This window comes from Coffea arabica, chromosome 8e (assembly GCF_036785885.1).
Source record: "Coffea arabica cultivar ET-39 chromosome 8e, Coffea Arabica ET-39 HiFi, whole genome shotgun sequence".
NCBI lineage: Eukaryota > Viridiplantae > Streptophyta > Magnoliopsida > Gentianales > Rubiaceae > Coffea > Coffea arabica.
In genome coordinates, this window is record NC_092324.1 from 5,265,921 (window position 1) to 5,292,105 (window position 26,185).

Consider the following 26,185-nt stretch of genomic DNA (forward strand, 5'->3'; position numbering starts at 1 on the left):
TCCTTTTTTTATACATAGGTGTCCAGATAAGAGATTATTTGAAATATTATTTGAAATAATTACTATAACAATTTATATGATATAATGTATATGAGATAAAAAAAATTTGTTAGAAAGATAAAAAGTTTATTGAAATTTGTAATTCTGATACATGATTTTTCATTCAGTATTGAAATATTGAACAATTGATTCAAGCATTTAAAATATGTTTGTTCATCAGTCATAAAAAAACGCAGACATAATCAACCAAGTGTTTACAAGACAAGAAAAAATTATAGACATGCCATCAATTCATGTTGTAGATAGAAGACCTTTTTAGTAGATAAATTTACAAAGTGCCATTTTAACCATTGGCAACATAATCAATTTCAATATCGCGATATTACTTATATTTTATTCATAGAAAAAGAAATGATATGCCTTCCATATAGTATTTTGATCTTCATATGTTGCCTTTTTTTTTTTCAGTATTGGCATATTGAACAAATTTAAGGAAAAAAAGCAACATAAACATTCAACATATTACACAATAGAATAAGGCATCCAAACATGTTTTACCACTAATTTAGATTATGCACCTATATCAATTTAAATAAGCTATGCATTGTTCTTTTTTATGTTTCTACATATAAATTGTTTTCATCATTGAAACATCAAATAATTTATACATACTTTTAATACCTTAGATCAATAATTGGCTATGACACTATTAATTATGCTTTAAAAATTAATCAATTATTCAATAATTAATACGTATGTTAAATTTAAGATAAGAGATGTATTCAGTTTTCAATAAACCCCCTCCGCTATTAGTGCCCAAAACTAAAAAAATGTTCTATTTGTCTAGATTAAAATGTTTGAAATTTACTAAAAATATCAATATTAAGACAAATTTTGTTAAAACAAAACTGAAGGTACTAAATCTATTTTAGTCTATAAGTTGCAGGACTAAATAAACAATTTTGCCAACCCTATATATACAAGTTCAAATTAAAAAATCCCCCCACCCAATAAATTTTTTTTTTATTTCTCATGCATCCATGAAAAAGAAATACGGTGACTAATTTTGGTTGTAGGGCGGTAACAAAGACAAAATAAATGGAGAAATAGAGAATTTGTTGTTGTCAACAATTTTTTATTTTTTCTTTTGTTGTTCCTAAAGTGAAAGATTATTTGGTTGATTATAGAATTTTTGTGACTCGTTCGAATTGCCAACAAATCAGCATGTTTCAAGTAATGAATAGTTGTTATATTTGTTTCAACCTCATTGTACTATAAATCTCACTAGGATTTAATGCAACTTTTGTGTTATTTCAGGTATTGTCAAGTTGGAAATGCTGTAGCTATTCCTGTTGGAAAAACATCAGGATATGCACTTAGGATGAAACACTCTATGGTATTGAGACACTCTTCAACCGACCTTCCAATTTCTTCTTCGTCCAACCTTTGAATGATGAAATTGTTATTTTTGAAAAATTGACAATTTTGATATGTATATTACTTCTATGTCTCATATATCGTATATTGCAGCATTTTTAAGGCAATTTCGAGTACAATCCATTTAGCATGATTAGTTAGTTAACCTAACTAACTAATCATTATTTGTCGTGTAATTGAGAATACATGAAAGATTTTTAAGACAATTCTGATTACAATTCCTTTTGCATGATTAGTTTTCCACCCTAAACATTCAATTTTTATTTATACATTATTTGTTCGGTAATTGAAGATACATGAAAGATGCTTTTTTGTAACTAGATAAGGGAAAACCGTTATAAACATTCATCACATGTTGTCAAATGAATTTTTTGGTCCTTTACTTTTACCTCACATTTTGTCAAATAATTTTTCTGATCATTTACTTTTAAAATGTTAATTTTTTATGGATTAATCTTTCGTACACTGACGGTGTATACACTATCATCGTTGGATTATTGACAACTATGCAAAATTTGAATTTGAAATTCAACTTTTGCACATATGTCATGAATCTAACGATGATAGTGTATACACCGTCAGTGTAGGAAAGATTTACTCATTTTTTATAGTGTAAGTAAAAGTGTTCGACCTCTATACCTCTCACTTACACTCTCTTTCTCAAACTATCCAACCCATCTTTCTTCCCTTAAAAATATTAAGTTTACGTCCCTTATATGTACAAGTTAGTAAAATTTAGCTCTAATATAAGTTTTCGACCATTTTTTTATTTCAAATCACCACATGACTTTCGTGTATATTTTTTATTTACAAAAAAGTCAAATCCATTTTTAATTTAGTGACAAAAATGAATACAGATTAAATTCGATTTCACTTTTTTTGGGAAATAAATGAATATAATTTGGGCCGGATCCTATTTTTTTTGGTGTAAAAATGAATATGGATCAAGTCCTTTGTACAACTACAAATAAGATCTAACTTTTTTGCTCTTAGAAAATGATCATGTATGAGTTATGTGATGGATTTAGGATAAAACATGGTTAAAAATCTAAGTAGGGACCAAATTTGGTAACTTGATTTGTAAGGGACTTAAAGTTATCATTTTAAAAGTGAAAAATGAAAAAATTCATTTAATGAAATGTGAGGGGCATTTTGAACAATTCTCCTACTAGATAATTGGACTCGACATTGTATAAGGATGTTGCCATTTTTAACTTAATTTAGGCAACATTTATATATATTTAGGTTTCATTCTTCAATGAAATCTTGAATTATGTTGCCGAGTAATTATGCTATATTTACATTTGTTGTTGAATTTCTAATATTTCTTCAGAGGCAAACTTTGCACTTAGTTTCACAAGGAACACCAAAATCTAGCAAATTGTTTATCTAACCCACTCTCAACATATGGGAAATCTTTTAATCCAATATTGAAAAATCACTCATTTAGGGTCTGTTTGGTTGAAAGTAAAATGTTTTCCTTGGGAAAATATTTTCCGTGGAAGTAATTTTCCATGAAAATCATTTCCCTTTCATCATTTTCAGGTGTTTGGTTAGCTTATTGAAAATATTTTCTTACTTCATTTTTCTAGTGTTTGTTTAACTTTTGAAATATTTTCACTTTTATCTCTATCTTTACTTTCTACACATTATAACTACATACTTCTTCCCATGCAAAATAAGAAAATTTATCTCATTGTTTAACTTTAAAAAATCTTGGAGAAATGTATATATGAATAAAAAATATCTCCTTAAGCAATAAACAAATTGCTGGTCATTTAGTGTCAAATATCAATCACATGCAATGCTTATTGTGACATATATCTTGCACTCTCACTGCTGAAAGTTTCTTTAGAAAAGAATGTTCCTATTATACATAATTAATTTCTAGCATAAGATGAGCAGGATGAGGTTTTTTTTTTTTATTTTGAATATACTAGGGGGAGGGTTGGGTTGAGTTGGGTGGTACGGGGGAGGGAGTGTAAGGAAGAGGTCTTGGGTTCGAATCCTCCTGTTTACACTAAAAAAAAAAAAGAACATACTACAAGATGTTTTCAGTAAGTTTGGAACATACTACAGGCGGGATGCATGCATTTCGGAAAACAACTTCAATAAGTTTGGAAGGGAAGTTGTTTTCCATAAGATGAGTGAAAATATTTTACATAGGAAAATGTTTTCAGTAACTTTTGTGCAACCAAACACGGGAAATTAGGAAAATATTTTCCTGGAAAACATTTTCACCCGAAACAAACGGACCCTTAGTGATTTAACTTTATTATTACAAGCGATTTAGTCCCTAAACTTTTATTTTGGAATTTAGTGTTATACTACCAAAGTTTTAGCTTATTTAGTCCTTTAGCCAAGATCTAACCAAATCAAATCTTCTATGGCAGCAGTTGAGATAACTTTGAAAACCATTCTCATGTCTCAAATCTCAACTTTAAATAACCATCATCCCTATTGATTCACTAATTCGTTGGACTAAACTATTTAATCACTAATTTATTGGACCAATATGTACATACACACGAAGCATATATTTATAGTAGAAATGTAAATATGTATGCATTATAGATTTGTATAACACTAACGGAAATAGTACATAACATATTTTTATTCATGTTTTTATGCACATATGATTTTTCATCTACAAATGATATATTTGCATACGACTAACTGAAAATGAATACATTATATATTTTTATTCCATTTTCTATGCATATGTGCTTGGATAGAAGATTGTTTAAAATATTATTTGGAATAATTATTGTAACAATTTTTGTGATATGATATATATAAGACAAAAAAGTTGTTGGCAAGATAAAAAATTGATTGTGAAATGTAATAGTGATGCACAATATTTCATCCACTATTGATATATTGGGCAATAGATTCAAGCATTTAAGTATGATTTTTCATCAATCATAAGATTATGTGGACATAATCAACCAAATGTTCACAAGAAAAAATTATAGACATGCAATCATTTCATGTTGTGTCAAGGATAGAAAACTTTTTTACTAGATAAATTTACAAGGTGCCATTTTAACTATTGGCAACAGAATTAATTTTAGTATAGGCATATTACCTGTATTTTATTCATGAACAAAAAAATAATATGCCTTCCATATAATATTTTGATCTATATGTGTTGCTTTGCTTTCATTACTAACATATTACACAATTTAAGGGGGAAAAAAAAAAGAAAAACCAACTTCAACTTTCGACATATTAGACAATTAATCTAGGCATCTAAACTTGTTTTTACAGCTAGTATAAATTGTGCACCTATATTAATTCAAATATGCTATGCATTGCTCTTTTTACGTTTCTATATGTAGATTTTTTTTTTCATTATTGAAATATGAAACAATTTAGACATAATCTTAATACCTTTGATCAATAATTGGGTGTGGTACTATTAATTATGCTATAAAAATGATCCAGTTATTCAATAAATAATAATAAGAATGTTAAATTTAGGATAAGGGATATGCTTAATTACCAAATTTCTCCCCTCTATTAGTGCCCAAAATTCAAAAAAGGTTCCATTTATCTAAATTAAAATGCCCAAAATTTACTAAAAATATTAGTATTAAGACAAAATAATCTACAATAAAAATTAATGTACTAAATCTATTTACAAGTTGAAGTACTAAATAAGTGATTTTGGCAACCCTATAAATAAAAATCCTAAACTCAGAACAAAAAAACCCTCCATAAACCTCAACTCCATCTTCTAGGGCTTAAGCCTTGCCCTGTGCTTTATTTCAACTGTAATCAGTCAATGGCTACTCTCAGATACCTGCTCTCCAAAACGACACCCAAAACCCTCACTCAAATTCTTTCCTCATGTCGTTTCTCTCACTCCTCTGTTCACCATAGCACTAGTCCTCCATATTATTCCCTGCTTAGAAGTCTCCAGTCCTTATTTTCCAGGGAATTCCATTCTTATTCCAATTCCGGTTTTAGAAGCTTTTCGTCTGCATCTGATTATGTAATTCAGGACACTGATTCTTCCGTTGCCACTGCATTAAACCTCGATAACCGGGTTCCGGCCACCGTCATCACTGGCTTTCTTGGCTCCGGCAAGGTAAGGAAGAAGAAAAGATTTTCCGAAGCCAAGAAATATGGAATGGTGTGCAAGGAAACTTTTATGTATCGAAAAAGGGTTTTTTTTGCTTGGCTTGCAGGATTCTCAATGTACCCTGCCCCCTCTGTTTCTGACCTTCATTACTGAAAATTTCCTTTTTAAATGAAAAAAGTGTGAAACTTTTTGCACTATTAATGATTAATTCTTTGATATGTATAAATGGTTGTTTTGGTTTTCAATATTGAGGAATGCTTTGGAGTTTTGGGCTTAAGTTTTCCTTTGCTGTTACTGGATTTTCTTGGATGCTGATGGAACGAGAAAATGAGCATGAAATTATGGGTTTTCACTAGGCAAAGGAATGAGTTTGGACAAAATTGGTCTTTGATTTTCCTAAGAGATGTAGTAACGCATTTAGGACAGATAAATGTATTTGCTCCTGTGTCTTGGTTTATTATATATTCTAGGCATCAGTAGTTGGCTGGAAAATGAGAGAATCGACTAATCGACTGTTTTTCATGAGTTTAAAGGTGTAAAAGTGTTATCTTTGTGTCAGTATTCAAATGTAACTATGGATTTCATGTTATCAAAAGTGGTGGAAGATGTTTATATAATAAGTTGCGTTTTGCTTTGTTTTCCTGAGTTTTTCTTTCATAGCATTTGAAAAGTTTGTGGTTCTTTGTATTTGTCTAGTTCTATGGTTTTATTGACCTGTTCAATATTCTGACATAGGGTGAAATGATTTTATCCAAATTTGGTGCGAGTTTCAATTTCTATGTCCTAAGAAACTTAAATGCAATGTGTTTCTGACTTGCATTCTGTATTCAGTATGATCTTATTCTTTAGCTTTTTCACTGCATCCTGCTGAATTTTTTTTTTTTTTGGATTTTTCCCGGTTATGTTGTTGTGGCAGACTACTCTGTTAAATCATATATTGACATCTAATCATGGTAAGAGAATTGCTGTGATAGAAAATGAGGTATGATATCCTTCCTTTTCTTTTTTTCTTGTTTTTTCTTTTTCCTGTTCTCATTCTTCTAGACGTTGCAATGATTCAGAGGAAGTGTTACCAAGAATGCATACGGAAAACGAGTACTTGAACTATTTACCCCTAATTCTCTCTTGAATAACTGAATAAACTGAAGCTCAACCCTTGAGCAAGTGCCTAGTAAAAATATATATGTAGCTTAGGATTGAGACGCAAAATATATCTGTCTGGCAGTGGGTTCATCGTTTCTGTTTATTTCAAGTGGGGCTGCATATCTTTTGGGGCAATTCTAAAAGGCAGCTTACTTCAACATGAGATGCAATTCTGCAACTTTCATTTATGTTTTTTGAGGGATTAATCTAACATTGGGATTTGGATATGCCAAGGCTGCGACAGATAGCTTGTTAACTACTATTTAGAGACATTTGTATGTTTTTCTCTACTTTTCATGTCTGCAACGTGAGCTCATTTCTAGTGTGTTCTGCATTAATTTAAAAATATGACTCAAATTTTCTAAATACCTGTATCCAATACTATGACCAGTTTAGAGCTTAGCATCTCGTTTGAGTACTGCATGTTTACTAGTAGACGGCTCTGTTGTTAATCTTCGTTATCTAAGTATGGCCTAGGTTATTATCATTTAGTCATGAATATGAGTATTTGACAGCATATGAATATTCTTTTGTGAAAGGTTACAAGTAGTCTGATCATATTTTAATGTTACTTTGAAGAGTTTGCAAACATAACTTTTACCAGTCTTAATTTTTTTCCCTTATATGTTTAATGTTGCTGTTGCAGTTTGGTGAGGTGGACATTGATGGTTCGTTAGTTGCTAGCCATTCCTCCTCAAATGAGGACATTATCATGGTTAATAATGGTTGTCTATGTTGTACTGTTAGAGGAGATCTTGTTAAAATGCTTCTGGAGTTGGTTAAGACGAAGCGAGACAAATTTGATCATATTGTTATAGAAACAACAGGTAAGTCAATATCTTAAATGTTGCAAAGAAAATTGATTGCCTTAATGCTCGTAATAAGATAACACATGTATGGAGGAACTATATGTGATGAGATATACATTCCAAACATGATGCTAAATACATGCCACATATGATGTTGAATAATTACAATTACTCATATGCCACAAAAAGTGTTTCTCGGGCTGCTCTGCATTGTTTGGAATAAAAAGATGGAGATAAACAGCTTAATGTTTTTCTTTTTACTTTTTCTAATTTTTTTTTGATGCAGAAAAGCTATGTGATTGTTCTACCTATAACATTGTGTCTTTCACTGGTAGTTTCTTGTGGTAATTTGAACTTGGGTTTCAGTTACCTTTTCACAGAATGTCTATTACATGTTAGTCTCTGTTATTTTTATTGATAATTTGTGTAAAGGGGGGGGGGTTAAGAATCCTACTTGAGTGAATATTTTATGCATTTTTATCCCTATTAATGTTAGAGTTGCTTGCCAGCCTCTGAAACTCGCCTTTGATCGTTTTAATTTCTTAGTCTTAATTTTTTTTTACAGGTCTTGCAAAACCTGGTCCTGTCATTGAAACATTTTGTACTGATGAGTTGGTTTCACGTTATGTGAAACTTGATGGAGTAGTTACTCTAGTTGACTCCAAGCATGTCATTCAACATCTGGATGAGGTAAAACCAAGATTCGTGGTTAATGAAGCTGTGGAACAAGTTGCTTATGCGGATCGTATTATCTTGAATAAGGTAAAACTTTTTTTCTCCTTCCATTCCTGTAATTGATGCTTTATCATATGCAGCGTTTTCTTTTATTAATAAAAAGAAAGAACAAAGATTAGAATCTCTCCCTACTTGTAATAAGTTCTTCCAGAGTCTTAGTAAGTGCAATTATGTACTGCTTAATTTCTTCTTCTAATAATTTTGACAGATAGATTTGGTAACGGGGGCTGACCTGGAGGTCTTGATGAAAAGAATTAAGGTAGAGTCTTGTATACAATCTTTATTGTCCAGGTGAAAATTTCATAGAAAATTTCTCTCAATTGTTGATTTGCATAAGCTATTCCATGTGCATTATTCTTTTCTCTGACTTTTTTTTTTGGGGTGGATCAGTTTCTGATTTTCATGTATAGAATTGATATTATTTGTAATGGGACAGGATTTCTTGGATGCTAAAGATAAATCAGAATAGCCTTATTGATATCATGTTCTTCTTTCCCCCAAGACTTTTTTTTTTCTTTCTTTCTTTCCATTTGAAGAAAATCTATGTTTCTTTTTGTTTTGTAAATATGGTGTCCTTAGAAGCTTTATACTTATTTATTACTGACAAATATTTTTTCAATTAGTTTAAGTGTAAAAGCAACTCTCATCCTCCTGTTGATTAGTTACAACAAAGTTTTTGGTATCCAGAGTCAAGACAGTAGCATTTTGTTCTGATTGGTTGATAGCTTTGACCGGATCTTGTCCACTCTTTTAGTAGCTTGTCTTTTATCAGCTTACTCCTTTGTCCAGCACATCAACGGGATGGCTCAAATAAAGAAAGCTAAATTTGGAGTGGTGGATATGGACTTTGTTTTAGGAGTAGGAGGTTATGATCTTGACAGGTGATTTTATCTTGCAAGATATTGTTATGAGTAATTGCAAAAGAAGTAAATACATTTGCACAAGTGCATTGTGCTTTCTGATGTGAGGACATATTTTGCTTTTGCAGGATTGACTCCGAAGTTGAATCAGGTGGTTCTCATTGTGCCCATGAACATGGAACTGAACATCGTATTTTAACGAGTTTTTATTGGTGATATTGAACTTATGTCTTAGTTAAGTTATCTTGATCATTAGGTGACTCTGATACCAATGCAAAATTTAAAAAGACAGTAAGATGAAGGAAAGTTGGTTGTTTTGCATTTATGATGCATGATCCACTTGTGCAATACTTTATAGACAAGGCTATCAATTTTTTTTTGTTTTAGATTTATTCCTTAAACTTGCTTTGATCTGCACTTACCATAAGTGATTTGTGGCCTTTCTTTACAGATTTTTATTTTTTTTCCTGTTTGTTTCTTATTCCCTTTTGTATTACTAGATTATATGAGGTTGGATTCACAGTGAATCTTAGTGACAATAGCTGTATATTCTTTTCTGTTATAAACTCCTCTCTGCCTCCTGTTCCCTTCACCCTCTACACATGTCTCTGTAATGTGTATGCATGGAAGTTTTGTCAGTCTCTTTAAGTGCTTCGAATTATTTTTTTAATTCATATATTTGCCTAAAATTGAATTCTACAAAGAACAATGTGTTAATGATTGTATGCGACAAAAGGCCTTTACTGATGAGATCTTTCAGTAATTTATATTCCTTTAGTGCCAAACACATTTTGGTAAAACTTGAATTTGCTTCTGCTTTATGTCGCTGGTTCAGATAGCGTAGATCATGAGGGTTATTTCAGTTGGGATTGGAATATGCTCATCTTGACATTTCAGCAGTGGCTGCTTTCAATGGTGGCTTATAGAAGTGAAAATTGAAATGTTAAATGTTTTGGGTAGTTGATCTGATATCTAGAAACTATTAGTTCGTCTGAATAATTTTTTATTTCCGGTTCCAGCAGAGCATCACAAGGGACATGGACATCATCATGACCATGTACATGATTCTGCTGTCTCTAGTGTTAGTATCGTTTCTGAGGGAACCTTAGACCTAGATGAGGTAATTTGTTTTTTTAATCAGCATTTGTAATCATGTTAAACATGTTATTTTATTTTGTGTTTAAAAAATTGAACCTGCACAGGAGTGTAGGGTTTGTACGTCCTGTTTTTTAGCAATGTCTCTTCTTGTTCCTTTGGCATAGATCATGCGGTTCCACTTTTGTGCAGAATTGAATGCCATATCCATCCAGTGTAGTATTTCAAACATGATTCATTTTGAGGCAGCTGAGTGTATCTTTATTGCACCTAAATGCTAAATCTTGGAACTTTTCTTAATGTGTCTGTTCTTTGTCTAGGTTGATGACTGGCTTGAAAGATTACTTGAAGAAAAAGAAGATGACTTGTACAGGATGAAAGGAGTTCTTTCTGTGACCGGTTCGGAAGAGCGTTATGTTTTCCAGGTTAAAATTTTAATGATATTAGAATGTTTTATTCCTTTGACATGAAGCTTTATTGATTCGTTTCTTTGTCTTACCAAATTATCCCAGGGAGTACATTCTACATTGGATGGCTGCCCCGGAAAGACATGGGGACCAGGGGAGAAAAGGGTTAACAAGCTTGTATTTATCGGAAGAAACTTGGATGAAACTGCCCTAAGGAAAGGATTCAAGGGCTGTTTAGTGTCAGAATCTGAATAGACTAGCAACGCATTGGATCTCTGGACAATTCATGGAAGAAGAAACAAATGAGCCAAGGTTGGACAGGGGGACGTTGCACACAGGACCTTGCGTGTTCGCGTACAAGACTTGAGCAGAATAAGCTTTGCTACAGCCTATAGTAAGGTCATTTTATAGGATGCATAAGCATATACTCGGTCGGCAATTCACCTTCTATTGACATGTAGTGTGTGATTATTGTCCCTAGGAAAAAGGGTTTTATCTAACTATAGGCATTTTTCTCTGTTTTGCCTACTTTTTTTTTCACTTCTTTATTAATTTGCAGTGAAGACCTTGTATCTTTGTAAAGTAAGCGACATATTGAAGGCACATTGTCGTAGCTGATAGTGTAACTCTTCAATTAGCAGGTACGAGGTATAAAGGGGGAATGAGTTTGAATTCTGTTTAGATGATAAGTATAGGATTACCTACCTAAGATTCTGATTTGGTACATGCTAACGACCTTCTCAACTACCAACATTGGGCTTACTTGTTTGCCACCACTTTTTGACTTTGCAACTTTTGCTTCCTTTTGAATATTTTGTACCAATTTTTCTTCTGCTTTCTGTTTCACTTCATGCTTATCTTTTAGATGGATTCAATGGTTGTAAGGACATAAAATGAGCATTACTGTGCTCCTCCTTGTCTCTTTATACAGCTTCTAGTGTCATCCCCTTCCAATCATTTCCTTTCTGTTTGCTTCACCTAATTCATTCTTAATCAGAACAGTTTTCAACTCAAAAGAATATTACATGCCATGGTTCTAACCTACAACTCATTCTTACATGTTTTTCCCACTATTTTTTGTCAATCGAATGACAAATATTTCTGCACCATGACAATGTTTTGAACATAGAACATATCCTTTTTTTGGTCTTACCATCTTTGTATCTATATAAGGAACTTGACCATCTTTGTATCTATATAAGGAACTTGAGTAAGGAGTAGATTTTTTTATTGGGGGGTTTTCTAGAACGACCCCTTTCTTTATTTTCTTTATTTGGTGTACCTACTTGAGCCGGATGAAAGGAAATTTTCACGTCCGATTTTGAAGAGGGGGGGGGGGGAGATCCTATATGATCCTATCTCAATTTTTTTTTCCTAGGTCCATAACTAAAAAACCCATTTTCTTACGATTACGAGGTTCATTCGAATATGAGATTCCATCTTGGAAATACAGCATCCCATTTTTTTTTACTACCCCAAGGCTTGGATACATTTCGCAATCGAGAAACTAGGTCAGGCCGGTTGGTTCTTTGCGCCTAGTTTTGGTGTAGCAGCTGTATTTCGATTCATCCTCTTTTTTCAAGGGTTTCATAGTTGGACATTGAACTCATTTCATATGATGGGAGTTGCCGGTGTATTGGCGTTGCTTTGCTATGCACTATTCATGGTGCTACTATAGAAAATACTTTATTTGAAAATGGTGATGGTGCAAATACATTCTGTGCTTTTAATCCAACGCAAGCCGAAGTAACTTATTCAATGGTCACCGCTAACCGCTTTTGGTCCCAAATCTTTGGAGTTGCTTTTTCCAATAAACGTAACAACCACACCAGAATAAATAAATAAATAATATATATATATATATATATTAATTTGGCCTTGCTTACATCGACACGAAAACAAGAAGAATATGGGGATCATTTGATGGGGACACAAAATAAAAATTTCTCCTGCTGACAGATAACTCCCAAACGCATATTCTGCAGTTGCAACAAAAGTGATGAAATCTAAGACAGACTTTGGAAAAAAAAAAAGAAAAAGAAAAGAAAAGAAAAGCTTCGAATCGAAGAATATAAATAAAAGAAAAGAGGGTGAGAAAGCCAGAAGAACAAAACTTTTTCAACATTTTCCTTGAAGGAGAGTGTGCGTGCGCGGGAAAGAATATTCTGCAGTCACATCCTTACCATCCATCGTTTAAGGACACTTCGAAACGTGTCACATATCATATTCTTCGTTTCTTTGTTTATTGCTTTGTATATTTTTTGCTTCTTTTGGTTTCTATCTGTTAAAGAATTGGAGTCAATGGCCTATAAAAATTTGGAATGGACCATTTGTTTCTTTCTTTATCAAGCTAGCTTCTATTTCATCGAAAGAGATAAAAACGAAGTTGATTCCAAGATTCCATCCTTGCATGTTCAGTTGGAAATCTAGTGCAATTTTTAATTGCTCCAGGCATTATTCATTGTATGAAGCTTTTGGCATAATGTAACAAGGATAAGATGTGCTTACTTAACCTGATGTGAAAACTGAAAAGTTTATAATAGGCTTAGTAGCCAAGACGTATAGTTCACCTAATGGTTCTTAAAAAAAAGAAAACGTTTTGAGCCAGTTATCAAGTTATTCTCTTCACCTTATTTAATTTTGTTGAGATTCTTTTGCTAAGTGGGGTGAAGATAATTAATTTCCTTCTGCACTTAGAATTGAATATGTGGGACGATAAAAATTGTTATTACTATGTTGAGGGACAATGCTACAGTGCCTATAGTTATGGTAACAATATTAGAGAAACCTACTATTATAGGTTTCTATTACCTTTAGTGACAGATCAAGTTTTTTAGCGACTTTTTAAATATTATATTAAACTAATTAATATTAACTTTAGTAAGTTTTTAATTAAAACTAGTAAGTATATGTCTGAAAGATAAGTTTTAGTCAGAAATATAAATTTACACTTTGAATAATTTAATTTACTTATTATTTGATAAAATTTACTTTTGTTTAAATTAAACTTACTAATACTAAAAGTAAAAAATTTCCATATTTAAGTAAAAAATCACCATTTCTGAAACAGGTTTGCCTCTCCAAAGTTGGTTGCCTTCTTTTTATGTTCTCACCTTAGGACATGATGGAATAGAAATTTTTTCCTTGCAAAATTTTTCTGTTCAGTCCACATTTTCCATCTCTACTTCCTGGATCCTGGTCGATCGGGCATATGCAGACCCAACAAAAGGGTTGAGAATTTTATTAAGGCTGGGTGGTGGTATCAAGCAAGAGAGCAGATAAAAAATAACAGCCAAAAGGTTAGACTATCATGTTTCTTGAAAATAGCTTCATTATATTGCTTTAATTTGTTTATCTTTCGTTTGATTTGATTGTCAACTTGAAAAATGTATGGGAAATGACTTAGACCCTGTATGTGAAACATAGTAGTAGGGTGTCAGCATTTATGGGAAAAGCAGTTAATTCTGGAATGCATATAAGCTGTTTGGTGAAATGTCAAAAAGAAATTTGTATGATATGATTGATGCCTGTACGGGGTTAAAAGCACGGAGCAACAAGCCTTTTAACTTCCAAATCCACCGAATCCATTCAACTGAATGCTTTATTGTTTCATTAGACATACAAAAGTTCGATCTTATGCATAATTTAAGAGGACAAGTTGACTGCACAAATTTGTTCGGTAATTTCTATTTCTTCAAGACTAAAAGAAAAATCAGATGATAAAACTATTAAATAAATCATTTAAATCCATGGTTTATTAATTTTAAACTTTTACATATGAAAGAGGGATGCAATTTGAGATAACTTTCAGTAATCTTTGGGTATGGGTTGCGTAGGATTGCAATCTTTAGGTATGATCAGCTTGAGTATGGATTGCGTAGGAGCCTAAAGTTGCAATATTCATATGTACTACAACGAATTTAAGTAAAAATCTCAGAAAACATACACCAACACAAACATTGATGCCAAACATCTCAGAGCGTACTCTTCCAAGCAGATGCCAAACAAACTGATCTACTTAATCGAGCTTGTTTTGGCCGCCTGGTAGTCACAGCTGAGAAGGATAAGCAGTGGTTCCAATTAGGTCTGGAGGAAGCTTTTTACCTCTTCTATGTCCCAAAATGCATCAAAATCATCAACGAAAATAATTGTGAAATTGATAGTGAAGAGTTGTGGATGTACATGATGTCCAAAAAGGAAAATTTTACGAATTTATTCAAAGCTTATTCTCATCTTCGGATGAAGAATTGGGTGGTTAGATCAGGATCACAGTATGGTGTGGACTTTGTCGCCTACCGGCATCATCCATCTTTGGTGCATTCAGAGTATGCTGTGATTGTTTTGTCTGATAACAATGGAGAAACAAATGGGCGTTTGATGGTTTGGTCTGATTATCATTGCACCTTGACTTTGTGGCAGTGTTGCAAAGACATTGTTGCTTGTTAATATTGATAAATGTGGAGAGAATGTAACATTGCCATCATGTTTAGAAAGTTGCATTGTTGAAGAAAGGACAATCACTAGGTGGAGTCCACAACAATGCCGTGAGAACCAAACAATTGCAACTGGGGAATCTTGACACCGAGAATTTGCAGCAGCAGTTGTCAACAAGGATTAATGACAAATCAGACCATGGAATATTTTGATGATTTTTAATGCAGGCTTTGATGGTTTTACAAGGGATTGTCCCTTCTGTACAATTTAGAAAGATTCAAGTTCCTATGGATTGTTTAAGCTCAAAATGTAATTGATATCAACGTTGCATGTTCCTGTTAAAAAAAAAAAGTCTTCAGCCTTTCCAGTTTAAAATGGAAATGCAAAATCAAACTTCAATACCCTCTGGTTTTCGAGCTACTCATTTATTAATCCTGAAGGTTATCATTTACTTGGTCCTTGATTCTCCAAAAATAACTGAAAAAAAAAAGTATGTTTTCAGTCTTTCAGTCTCATATGTAGCGTAGGTAATGGCTTATTACTGAACTACAACTTGGGGATACCCTTTTCGGCCAAATGAGGATACATTTTCTTAGGCCTGAATTCAGCTAGAAATAGCAAAGATAAATTATAATTTTTCCCAACTATGAATACTTTTATTGTTCATCTTCTCTGCAAATGATCTTGTAGAAGAAATCCCCACAAATTCTTAGGGTGTAGGACCAATTCCATTGCAATGTTAAAACGTTCAGCGTTGGATTGAAACTGAAAATTCATGACACCATAATAGAATTAGTGAGTTAACCATGCTAGTGAAGACAACTGTTACAATGACATTTAAAATTAGTCACTACAAAAAACTCGTATTAAATTACAAAACTATACCATGATTGAACTCATTTGTTCCACTTCAGATGACTTCATGAAATTAATAAGTAACAAAATAAATGATAACTAAACAAATGAAATATGAGCTCAATTGATCGTGTTCAAACTACATATTCTATTAATGGTTAGTATATATGAAATTGTATTTTCCATATGTAGAAAAATAATATGCATTTTATATCTAGTAACGAATAAATTACCGATGTTTTGAACAAATCAAACCTAAACTCATGGTGTGATACGTATATAGTTGCCCACATTTATACTTATGCCATCGTCCTTTCTTTCCATTTGCTTTTTAAGAGTGCAAATTTCTTTTGATTATATTGGTAACAAAATAACATATTTTACAAACTATTCCAATTTATTTAGAAAATGTTACTAATTTCATTAGAAATTATGAAATGTAATCATGGTTTATTAATTTTTTACTAAACATAAATACTGCATATAAAAAGGAATAGATATTTGATTTTGTTTTACTTTGATTAGAAAAACTTGTGATAGTAATAACGAAATAGTGACAAAGGTGCAACTTTCAAATCAACAACCAACGTACACTTAATTAAGGTAATATTTTTTAGTTGATCAAACTGATATATGCCATAAAGTAGTAAGATTTACTCATTTATAAATTGACAATTTTAGCAGTTTATAGACCATTTATCTATTACATACTATTTGCCAATTAAAAATAATTTTGATAAAAATGTGCATATAAATCCCTATTGTAAATGATACAAAATATATTTGAAACTCACGAAACTTAATATATAGGTAAATTTACTATAATTTTCAAAGATTATGCTACATTAGTACAACTTTATCTTTTACACTTGTGACCTAGAAAATAAATTTATTAAAACACATAACATTTATAAATGATACATACATTTATTAAAATGCTTAAAACACAAAACATTTATGAATGATACATACAATCATGTATTATACATTTACGTTACCAACAATTACTAACTATAATATTAAGTTTCAATCATTAATAAAAAAATCTTAGCTACTTCCTAATACTTGTTTCATATAAGTTTCTTTAAGTAAAATAGTAAATTTATGCCACAAACTAATAAGTTTTGATGATTAACCAAATTTACTATTCTATCAACAAGATTTACTATTAATCTATAAAAACTTACTATTATTTGAACTAAACTTACTCTGCAAAAAGTAAGTTTCGAATATTGAGTAGTAATTTATTTTTTAAAAAAAGTAACTTTCATTTTTATTTCGATTTACTTTTTGAGACATAAATAGGTAACACTTATATGACCATTTTCGATTTATTTTTGATTTACTTTTAGCGATCATTTGATTATTTGATAGACCTATCCACCTAAATAAGATAACACTTAAAAATAAGAAATTAAGTTTCCCATCTAAAATAGTAAGTTAACAGTAATAAATTGGTAACTTTTATACTCAAAAGGTAAATTGGAATAAATATCAAACTTACTTTTTAAATAAATAAATTACTATTTTATATCCCAAACTTACTTTTTAGAGAGTAAGTTTAATTCAAGTAATAGTAAGTTTTTATACATAAATAGTAATTCTTACTGATAACATGGTAAAATTGATTAATAATCAAAACTTATTGATTATGGGACACATGTACTATTTTACTTTAAAACATATTTCAAACTAGTATTAGGAAATTTATTTGAAATAATGATAAGATGTTTTATTAATGATTAATTCTTAGTACCTTAGTTAGTAAGTACTCATAATATACCTGCATAATACATGATTATAGGTATAATTTAAAAAAATTATTTATATATTTTAAAATACTATGAAAAATAGTTTGACTTTTCACATAATCTTGTAAAATATGTAATAAAATTTTATCGTATATAAGTTTTTAATCATTTTCAATTTTTGAAAAGTTTGAAAGTTTGGATAACAATAACAACAAATCTTCCTAGTTATATATAGAATATTACTTGCTTATATATCAAAATTTTTATAATTTAACACCTATGAATATAATAAGATGATAAAGTCTTAATAAATTTACATCTGAGACACAAGAAATAATAAGAGTAAAAGTCTAAACAAAATGAGAAATAATATAATAATAAAAATGACAAAATTAGTATAACAATTAATATAAGAAAATCAGTATGATCTGGATTTTTTTCCTTTGGAGATTGTTCATAAGAATAGGATCCAATAATTATAAATGAAAATCACATGCATATATAATCTATTGTATAATTTAAATTAAATTTAGTTCACGTATAAAATGGTCCTAAAATAATTAGTACACTATGATACAATGTTATTTTAACAACAAATTTTTTATTTTTACTAAAAGTCTAAAATATCCATGACATACGTATGAGGGATATTTTACCATATTTGTATCTCACATCTAATCATGAAAGTTAATTTGAGAAAAAATATTTTTGACAATAGAATTATTTTGAATTTAGTCAACAAGTTGAGATTTTTTAAACAATAAAAGTGAAATATTTTGGGAACTTAGTTGTTTATTTTCCCATAATTAAAAATTGCTATATTTTAGCAATTGTTGCCATTGACTTTTCATTCTGTAGACTAATTTTTATCAATGCAAAATTAGTTTTATTAACAATAATTGAAGTTCCATTGATCCGAGGATTGGCATTTTATTGCTATTATTTTATATGTAAATATTTAACCTAAGTAATAAAATAAATAATAGCTACTTAAAAAAAAGAAAAATTGGTGCTCAATTGATTGTGGTGTAAAATATTAGTATACAATTAACTAGAGTTTGAAATGGAATTAAATTTATTTAGTATTTTACTGCTAACAACTTTGACCCCATTTAATGGTTAAAGAAAAAATAAAAGAGACGTAGAGACTAGGATTGGTTCCTTAGTGTGAAAAAGGAAAGTTCTTCTAAACTAATGCTGCGTGAAATTTTGGATGCACATGAAATTAGAAATGTGATAACTTTGCAATTCATTCTCGTTCATGATGAATTTCTTCGATTCTATATAGAATCCCAATTTTTTTCGTTCAGCCGAAAAACATTCTTTTTTTGTCATATTGATGGCTTTTGCTTTTAAGATTATCTACATGTCGGTGGTTAGTATTATTGACAAGGTTAGAGGTCATGGAAAATGTTACTAATTTTAGGAGAAATTATGTATTGTAAACATGGTTTAATAATTTTCTATTAAGCATAACTACTGCATACAAAAGGAAAAGCTATTTGATTTTATTTTGCTTTGATTAGAAGAAATTGTGCTAGTAATAAAGGAAATTTCAATTCAACAATCAACGTGCACATGATTACAGTAAATTTTTAGTCATTTAGACTAATATATGCCATAAAGTAGTCAGATTTAGTCGTTTGTGAATTCATAATTTTAACAGTTTATATAAAATTCATCTATAGAAAATATGGTGATGTACAAATAAGTGCAATTCTATATATAACTCGAAAGATTTGTTGTTACTGTCATCCAAACTTTCTAACCTTTCACAAATTCAAAATTTATAATATGACAAATTATTCTTACATATTTTATAAGGTCATATGAAAAAAAAAAAAATTCATAGTATATTTAAAATGCTTAAAATATATAACATTTATAAATGATACGTACAATTGTGTATCATACATTTACATTACGAGTAATTACTAACTATAATACTAAGCTTCAATTATTAAAAAAAAAATCTTAGCATTATTTCAAATAAATTCCCTAATACTTGTTTCATATAAGTTTCTTTAAGTAAAATGGGAAAATGACCTGTTTTATTCCTCACATTTCGTAAAAATATTCATTTCGTCCCTCACTTTTAAAATGAAGCAAATTCGTCCCTGACATTTAAAAATTAAAGCTATTACATCCCTGAACCTAATTTTCAATCTGAATCAAACCATCCAATAACCCAGTAATAAATTTCGAAAATAGAATTGATAGATCATTCGGTCAACTTCATCATATTCACATGACATTTATTAAACCAAAAAAATAAAAATTATAACATAAAAGGCCATTCTTTGTCTTGGAATAGTAGAGTTTTCTTTTGACAAATCTTTTCATGCACCGTTAGTATATCCGCTTGCGAATTTAGATGTGTATCATAAATATAAAATTTGGTGTTTAAATTAAAATTAAAATGATATGGCGGTACATAAAACCATCAGTGTATACAATGATAATGTAGAAAAGATTAATCTTTCTTTTTATGTTATAATTTTTTATTTTTTCTTTTTAGGTTCATTAAATTTTACATGAATATCAATTTGAGTTAGCCAAGTGATCTACCAATTACATCCCAAAATTTGTAATCAGGTTGATTGGTGGTTTGATTCAGATTGAAATTTGGGTTTAGGGATGTTATAATTTTAGTTTTTAAATGTCAAGGACGAAATTGCTTCATTTTAAAAGTGAGGGATGAAAAGAATATTTTTGTGATATGTGAAGGATGAAACCGATCATTTTCCCAAGTAAAATAGTAAATTTATACCACAAACTAGTAAGTTTTGATGATTAACCAAATTTACTATTCTATCAACAATATTTACTATTAATCTATAAAAACTTATTATTACTTGAACTAAACTTGCTCTCTAAAAACTAAGTTTCAGATATAGAGTAGTAATTTACTTAAAAAAAAAAGTAAGTTCCATATTTATTTAAATTTACTTTTTGAGACATAAAAGTTACTAATTTATTGAGTTAACCTACTATTTTTTATGTAAAACTTACTAACCAAAATTTTAGGTACTATTTTATTGAGATGACCGGTATAACAGGTAATCAAATGGTCGCTAAAAGTATTTTTACCTGTTATATCAGGTAAAAACAGTTTCGTTACCATAACAATCGTTACTTCAGACTTTTCCCTATGTGAGTAACTCTCGTCTCTTGTTGTTTTGCAGTTCAAAATTAAATATGTGAGATGGCAGATATTAAAGGGGTGAGAATTGGAGTTGCTTGACTGAAAAATGGATTTTGATAAAAGTAAAATTGGAGAGTGACATTGAGACTTTCCCAAAGTAATGATTTGTTCCTTGGAATACTTATTTATATGGCCTATATATGTAGTCTGTTTCATGATTTGGAATACGTTTTTTTATGGTCTATATATGTAGTCTAAGCTGCAAATCTGATTTGGTTGATACAAGGGACACTGCAAGCTGCAAATGGGGGAAAGAAGAAAGGAAAAGAAAAAAGACTTTAGACAGAATTTGTTTCGAGGGAATGGGAGGAAAGGAAAGGAAACAACGGGATAAGACTTTTGATGTTTGGATTGGATTGTAAGGAGGGAAAGAAAGGAATAAGGTTTACTTGTTTATTGTTAGCCTACTTTCCGTTTAAATGGGCAAAAATTGAGGGAAAATGACATCAAAATTAATGAAAATCTAAAATTTTCAAAAAACCCTATTATGTGTTTATAAATTAGACTTTTAAATTATAGATAAAAACTAGCGAGACGGCCTGTGCGATGTACGGGGGGTTAATATTTCCCATGTTAACTGTTTTTGGTTGTATGGATTTATTAGCATACATCTTTGTTATTATCTAATTCATGCGGATCATTAGGGAATTATCATTTTGGTTAAAGGTTAACAATTATGAAATATATAGAATGCATGAGGACAATAATATATAGAATGTATGATAGTGCTTATATAGAATGCATAAGGCTAAATTAGAAAATTGCATGAGGTTATTTTGCATTTGGATCAGGATAATTAAAAAATTGTAAATTGAATCATTCCCAAAAGAGTATTAATCATTGTTGACACAAAAAAGAAGGGATCCCGCAAGTCAATCAAGCACTTAAATCATAGAACTTGACATTACTAAAAATTAATCACCACATGTCACAGTAATAAAACCCATTTTTTAAAGTTACTAAAGCCAACAATAGTTTATTAATTGTTTCTTCAATAATTGTGCATTTACAGAACACTTAATGATAGGGTATAATTTGTTAGTATTTTTATTATTAATTTTCCCTTCTATCCCTGACAAATATTGTGTTAATTGCTGATATTTACTCATATTTGGTATTTGGAATCAATTTCAGGAATGAAGCAGAAAACTACGAAAAAGGAGGGACTTTGTGAAAAATATGGAGACTTCTAAAGGCTTCAATCCTTGGGCCCTTGAATTGGTGGGGGACCACAAGCTAGTGAAAGGCATTTGGTCATTTGGGCTTCAAAGAAAGCAACATAGAGAGACTTGGAACAAGAAGTACTTGGGAGGCTTTGTCCACATGTGTGGGGATCACCTAGATAGCTTTTAGTCATCTTTCTTTTGTTGCTTTAAAAGGGGACAACGTACAGAAGCAAAGGATATCTAGGGCTTTAGTTTTAGTTTTTTAGTTTAGTTCTAGTTTTCTTTGTTTGGACTGGCCTCTGACACACGCCAGGTATTCGACAATATTCCCCAACGGGGAGATTTTCTCATGAGGCGTGGTTAAGCTTTTCTAGTCAAGGGGACAACTGACGATTTGGTTCGACAATTACTGTGAGATCGAATCTGTTTTAATTATTTTCTTCATTTATTGGTATTTATATGTTCCTTGATTTTAATTGTTATGGCCTTGTGTATGATTGATTAGTGCGCAATAATGAATTATTCATATAGGCTATTTTTGCTAAATAGGGGTAATTGAATCCGTAATTGTTCGTTATCTCTACCTCAGTAGCAATTGGCGTAATTGGGTTTATGTCAGGGGAACATATGATCTAATTTAAACAAACCCTCGTAGCGTGTTTGTTGGTTAGGATTGGGCCTTTCTAATTATTAATGCAATCTAGAAATTAAATCCTACGGTCGTACCTAGGGTTATTTTTGGGTTAGAGAAATAGCTAACGGTCGTACCTTAACTATCGAGAAATTAAGGAAGGGTTGGTTGTTTATCGCCTGCATGACAACTATAACTAATCTATTGCTAAATGTTGGAACTATTTCTGCATCAATGATCAGTGCATGAACCATTTCTGATGTGTACCCTTGGGTAGAGTTTCCCCAATCATTTCTTTTAATTAATTATTTTCTGCAGTTAATTTATTTAGTTAGCATTTAATCCAAAACTCCCCATACTTTGGACTCTAGAAGAAACAAATTATCCCCAATCCCTGTGGATTCGACCCTACTCACCGCTATATACAAAATCTGTATTTTTCTCGAGTAGGTATTTATTATTGTACAGGTTCGGCACCTGTCACTTAATAATTTTATATTCATGTCAAACCAACAATAATTTATTAATTGTTTCCTCAATAATTATGCATTTACAGAACATTTAACAATTTTATTTCATGTCACAGTAATAAAGGCCATTTTTAAAGTCACTAAAGCCAACAATAATTTATTCTTTCCTAGTTAATTTTGCATTTACAGAACACTTCAAAAGCAAAAATTAACCACAAAAACCAACTTCCATAGGTTTCAATCTTTACACCACCAATTACCAATTCGATCAACATGTCCGGTGAATGCACCAAAACTATACCAGCTACAAACAAACAAAACAAGCAATTGAGGAGAATAATCTAGACATCTAATAACAATTGCAGGATAATCGCTTGACAAAAAAGCACCAACTGTTCCTTTTATATTGTTGGATATAACTTACACATGATAGTCCGTTTCCTTTCCTTCCATAATCTAAACAAGATGGATGGATTTAGATTTTTCCTACTCTCTCTCCTTTCCTTACTTTCCCTTTCATTCACTCCATTGGTGCCTTAGAATTAAACTAAGCAGGCCATGGAATTATATTTAAAGAAAGTATTACCCAAAATCCATTACCCACTAAATTGGGCACTTTTACTCTGATTACCCATCAAGATAAAAAAAATAAACAAAAACCAGCTAAAAGATAATGAAAGTATAGAAAGAAGATCGGTGCTTCTTATCTCCAAGTTCTCCCATATTTACTCTACCTCTCCCACCTGCCCCTTTTGTCTCATCCTAATCTTTCTCCTCCCTTTTTTTTTCTCCCTTTCCAGCCCATGTAATTTCTCTCCTTGTTCTCTCAAAGTTTTGGTGTGATGAGATTTTTTTTTTTAACTTTTAATTGACAATTTTGAAGTTAAAATTTGTAGGATTGGTCTATAAGACGGGATCGTGGTGAAAGCAAGAGGTGGCGGTATGGTGGTAACAGTAGCAAAGACGGCCACAAAAAATAAAGGAAAAAAAGAAAGAAAGACAGAGGAAGAAAGAAATGGAAAGTAAATAAAAAGAGATGGGGAAATAGGTCGGCAACATGCAAAAAATCAAGGGGAAGGAAGCAAACAAAAACAGAGGGCGGTGGTCGGAGCCGGGAGCTGGAAACCAGCAGTGAAATCTGCTGGAGATAAATAGAAAGGAAGAAAAGAATAATAATTTTCTTTTTTTCCTATTCAAAAAAGTCACTGCCATTATGGTGACTACCAATCATAAAATTTCATCAAAAGAATCTTCACAAATCCATTATCATTGAGGTGGTCTTTCATAATTATTGTCATTGCTATTCCTTGATAGCAACTAAACAGGTGGTAAGTTCGATTAGAAGCTACATATTCTTGTGGCTTATGTTGGCGTAAACATTACGGCAGTCAATTTACCTATTACACTTTTGAATAAGTAAAAAAAAAACAGAGTTTTGTGTTATGAATTTAGAAGATATACACATTTGTAAATTGTTCTTGAAAGAGCTCATATCATCAAGAAAATGAGATAAAAATTGGTAGATAGGATTGGATTATTTTAAACTCCATGAAGTTGAAAAATATAGGTGTGTTTGGATATGAGATTATTTGGAATAATATAGTACTTTTGTGTGACATAAAAAAGTAATTAAAAATATAAAAATTTAGTTAAAAAAATGTGTTCATAATACAAGTCAACTAGTATTTTAAAAAAATCTATATCCAAAAAAATTTTAGGTTAATTGAAAATAAGTGTGAAAGACGAATCAAATTATTTGATACTTGAATTGAGTTTAGCTCAGTGAGAACTTGTTCTTGCTTAGTTTGCCGACTAATGAAACTAAATTTAAACAGCATTTTGCATTTGATAAATGTTAAAGTTCACTTCAATCTTTGCTTGATTAGTATAAAATTAACCCGTTTGGATTGCTAATTTTCAAAATTTTTGTAGAAAAATATATCTTAATAATTTGATGTATATGAGATAAAATGATAATTAGAAAATATATTCACAAAAAATATAAAAATTTTTTGATAAAAAATTACAATCCAAACACCAAATTTATAAATAAAAAACTCAAGTTACTCGAGCTATACTCGAATTCGGTGTGGTAGAAACTCTTGAGTTTGGCAAGATAGACAAACAAATAAAACTTGAACAAAATTTCAAATTTGATAAAATAATTAAACAAATTTAAACACTGTAATATTCAATATTTTTAGACTCATCTATACCCCTAGTTAAAAATAAATATTACGTATGTCACAACAAATGTCCAATGACAGTAAAATGCCAAGGGCTGGGGTCTATTCGGACGACGTGGCACGTGAATGCACGAATATTCGTTTCAGCTTATTTGCCGGCGAATATTCCACGTGGCATCTACGTGTAACCACATTTTTGTCTCCTACATTTTAGTGCACAGCCGAATCAAAACACCATATTCTAAACCCCGAAGATTCAAGTTAGTTTGACTATATACACCATTCAAAGTTAATCTAACGGCTGTTACATCAAGCATGTGTACTCCTTACTTCACACAATTATAGGACCTGTCTTTTCGGGCATCATGCTCCTTCAGATTCGTCGCCGATTTTTCCTCACTTTTGCTCCTAACTTTATAAATCCACCTACAACATCAAGGTAAAATACAATTTGCACCCTCAAATCAGTTTATCATCTCATTTCCCCCCCCAAAGAAATTAAATATTTAAGCAACCCTCTTTAGCTATATTAATTTAAATCTGATATGAGCCATATAGAATTTTAGGAACAATACATGGAATTAGGCATGGGCAAAATGGATGGAAAAGTAACATTAAGGACCATCTTACTTTTTGAATTTCTTTATATAAATTAAATACACATCAATTTGATATATCTCTTAAAAAATTAGTATTGTTTGAAACTCGAATAGTTTGAGTTTTATTAAGAGGTGAATCAACTTTCTCTCAAAATATAATTTGAATTTCTTTTAATACCATTTATGATCTAGTATTCCAACTTGTGCTCATAATTTATTATTTCAACTTGCACTCGGCAAAAAAAATGAAAATGAAAAATAAGTCTAGAGGGAGTTCATGTAATTTTTAGTTGAAGCGGGGTAATATTACAAAAT

General features: G+C 30.8%; 1 protein-coding gene and 1 pseudogene across 8 annotated transcripts; both read left to right on the plus strand.

Annotated features, from left to right (window-relative positions):
* The first annotated feature begins 5,132 nt into the window (after window positions 1-5,132).
* LOC113702889 (uncharacterized) lies at window positions 5,133-11,383 on the plus strand. 8 transcript variants are annotated; one of them, XM_027224045.2, is made up of 10 exons: window positions 5,134-5,530; window positions 6,441-6,506; window positions 7,314-7,494; window positions 8,042-8,238; window positions 8,420-8,470; window positions 9,001-9,092; window positions 9,200-9,225; window positions 10,091-10,191; window positions 10,487-10,591; window positions 10,679-11,383. In XM_027224045.2, exons 1-10 carry the CDS (start codon window positions 5,225-5,227, stop codon window positions 10,826-10,828), a joined length of 1,275 nt encoding a protein of 424 aa, XP_027079846.1. In that variant the 5' UTR covers window positions 5,134-5,224; the 3' UTR covers window positions 10,829-11,383. The 8 variants fall into 8 exon arrangements, with proteins under 8 accessions (XP_071917770.1, XP_071917771.1, XP_027079846.1 ...); XM_027224047.2 differs by having other exon boundaries at window positions 10,094-10,191; XM_027224046.2 differs by having other exon boundaries at window positions 5,135-5,530; window positions 9,200-9,222.
* A 3,156-nt stretch (window positions 11,384-14,539) lies between these two features.
* Window positions 14,540-15,427, plus strand: LOC113704435 (tRNA-splicing endonuclease subunit Sen2-2-like; annotated as a pseudogene).
* Window positions 15,428-26,185: the final 10,758 nt, after the last annotated feature.

Coding starts and splice junctions, on each gene's coding strand:
- LOC113702889 (XM_027224045.2), top strand. CDS start 5,225: ATGGCTACTCTCAGATACCTGCTCTCCAAAACGACACCCAAAACCCTC. Junction 10,192..10,486: donor GAACCTTAGACCTAGATGAG/GTAATTTGTTTT, acceptor TTCTTTGTCTAG/GTTGATGACTGGCTTGAAAG. Junction 10,592..10,678: donor AAGAGCGTTATGTTTTCCAG/GTTAAAATTTTA, acceptor AAATTATCCCAG/GGAGTACATTCTACATTGGA.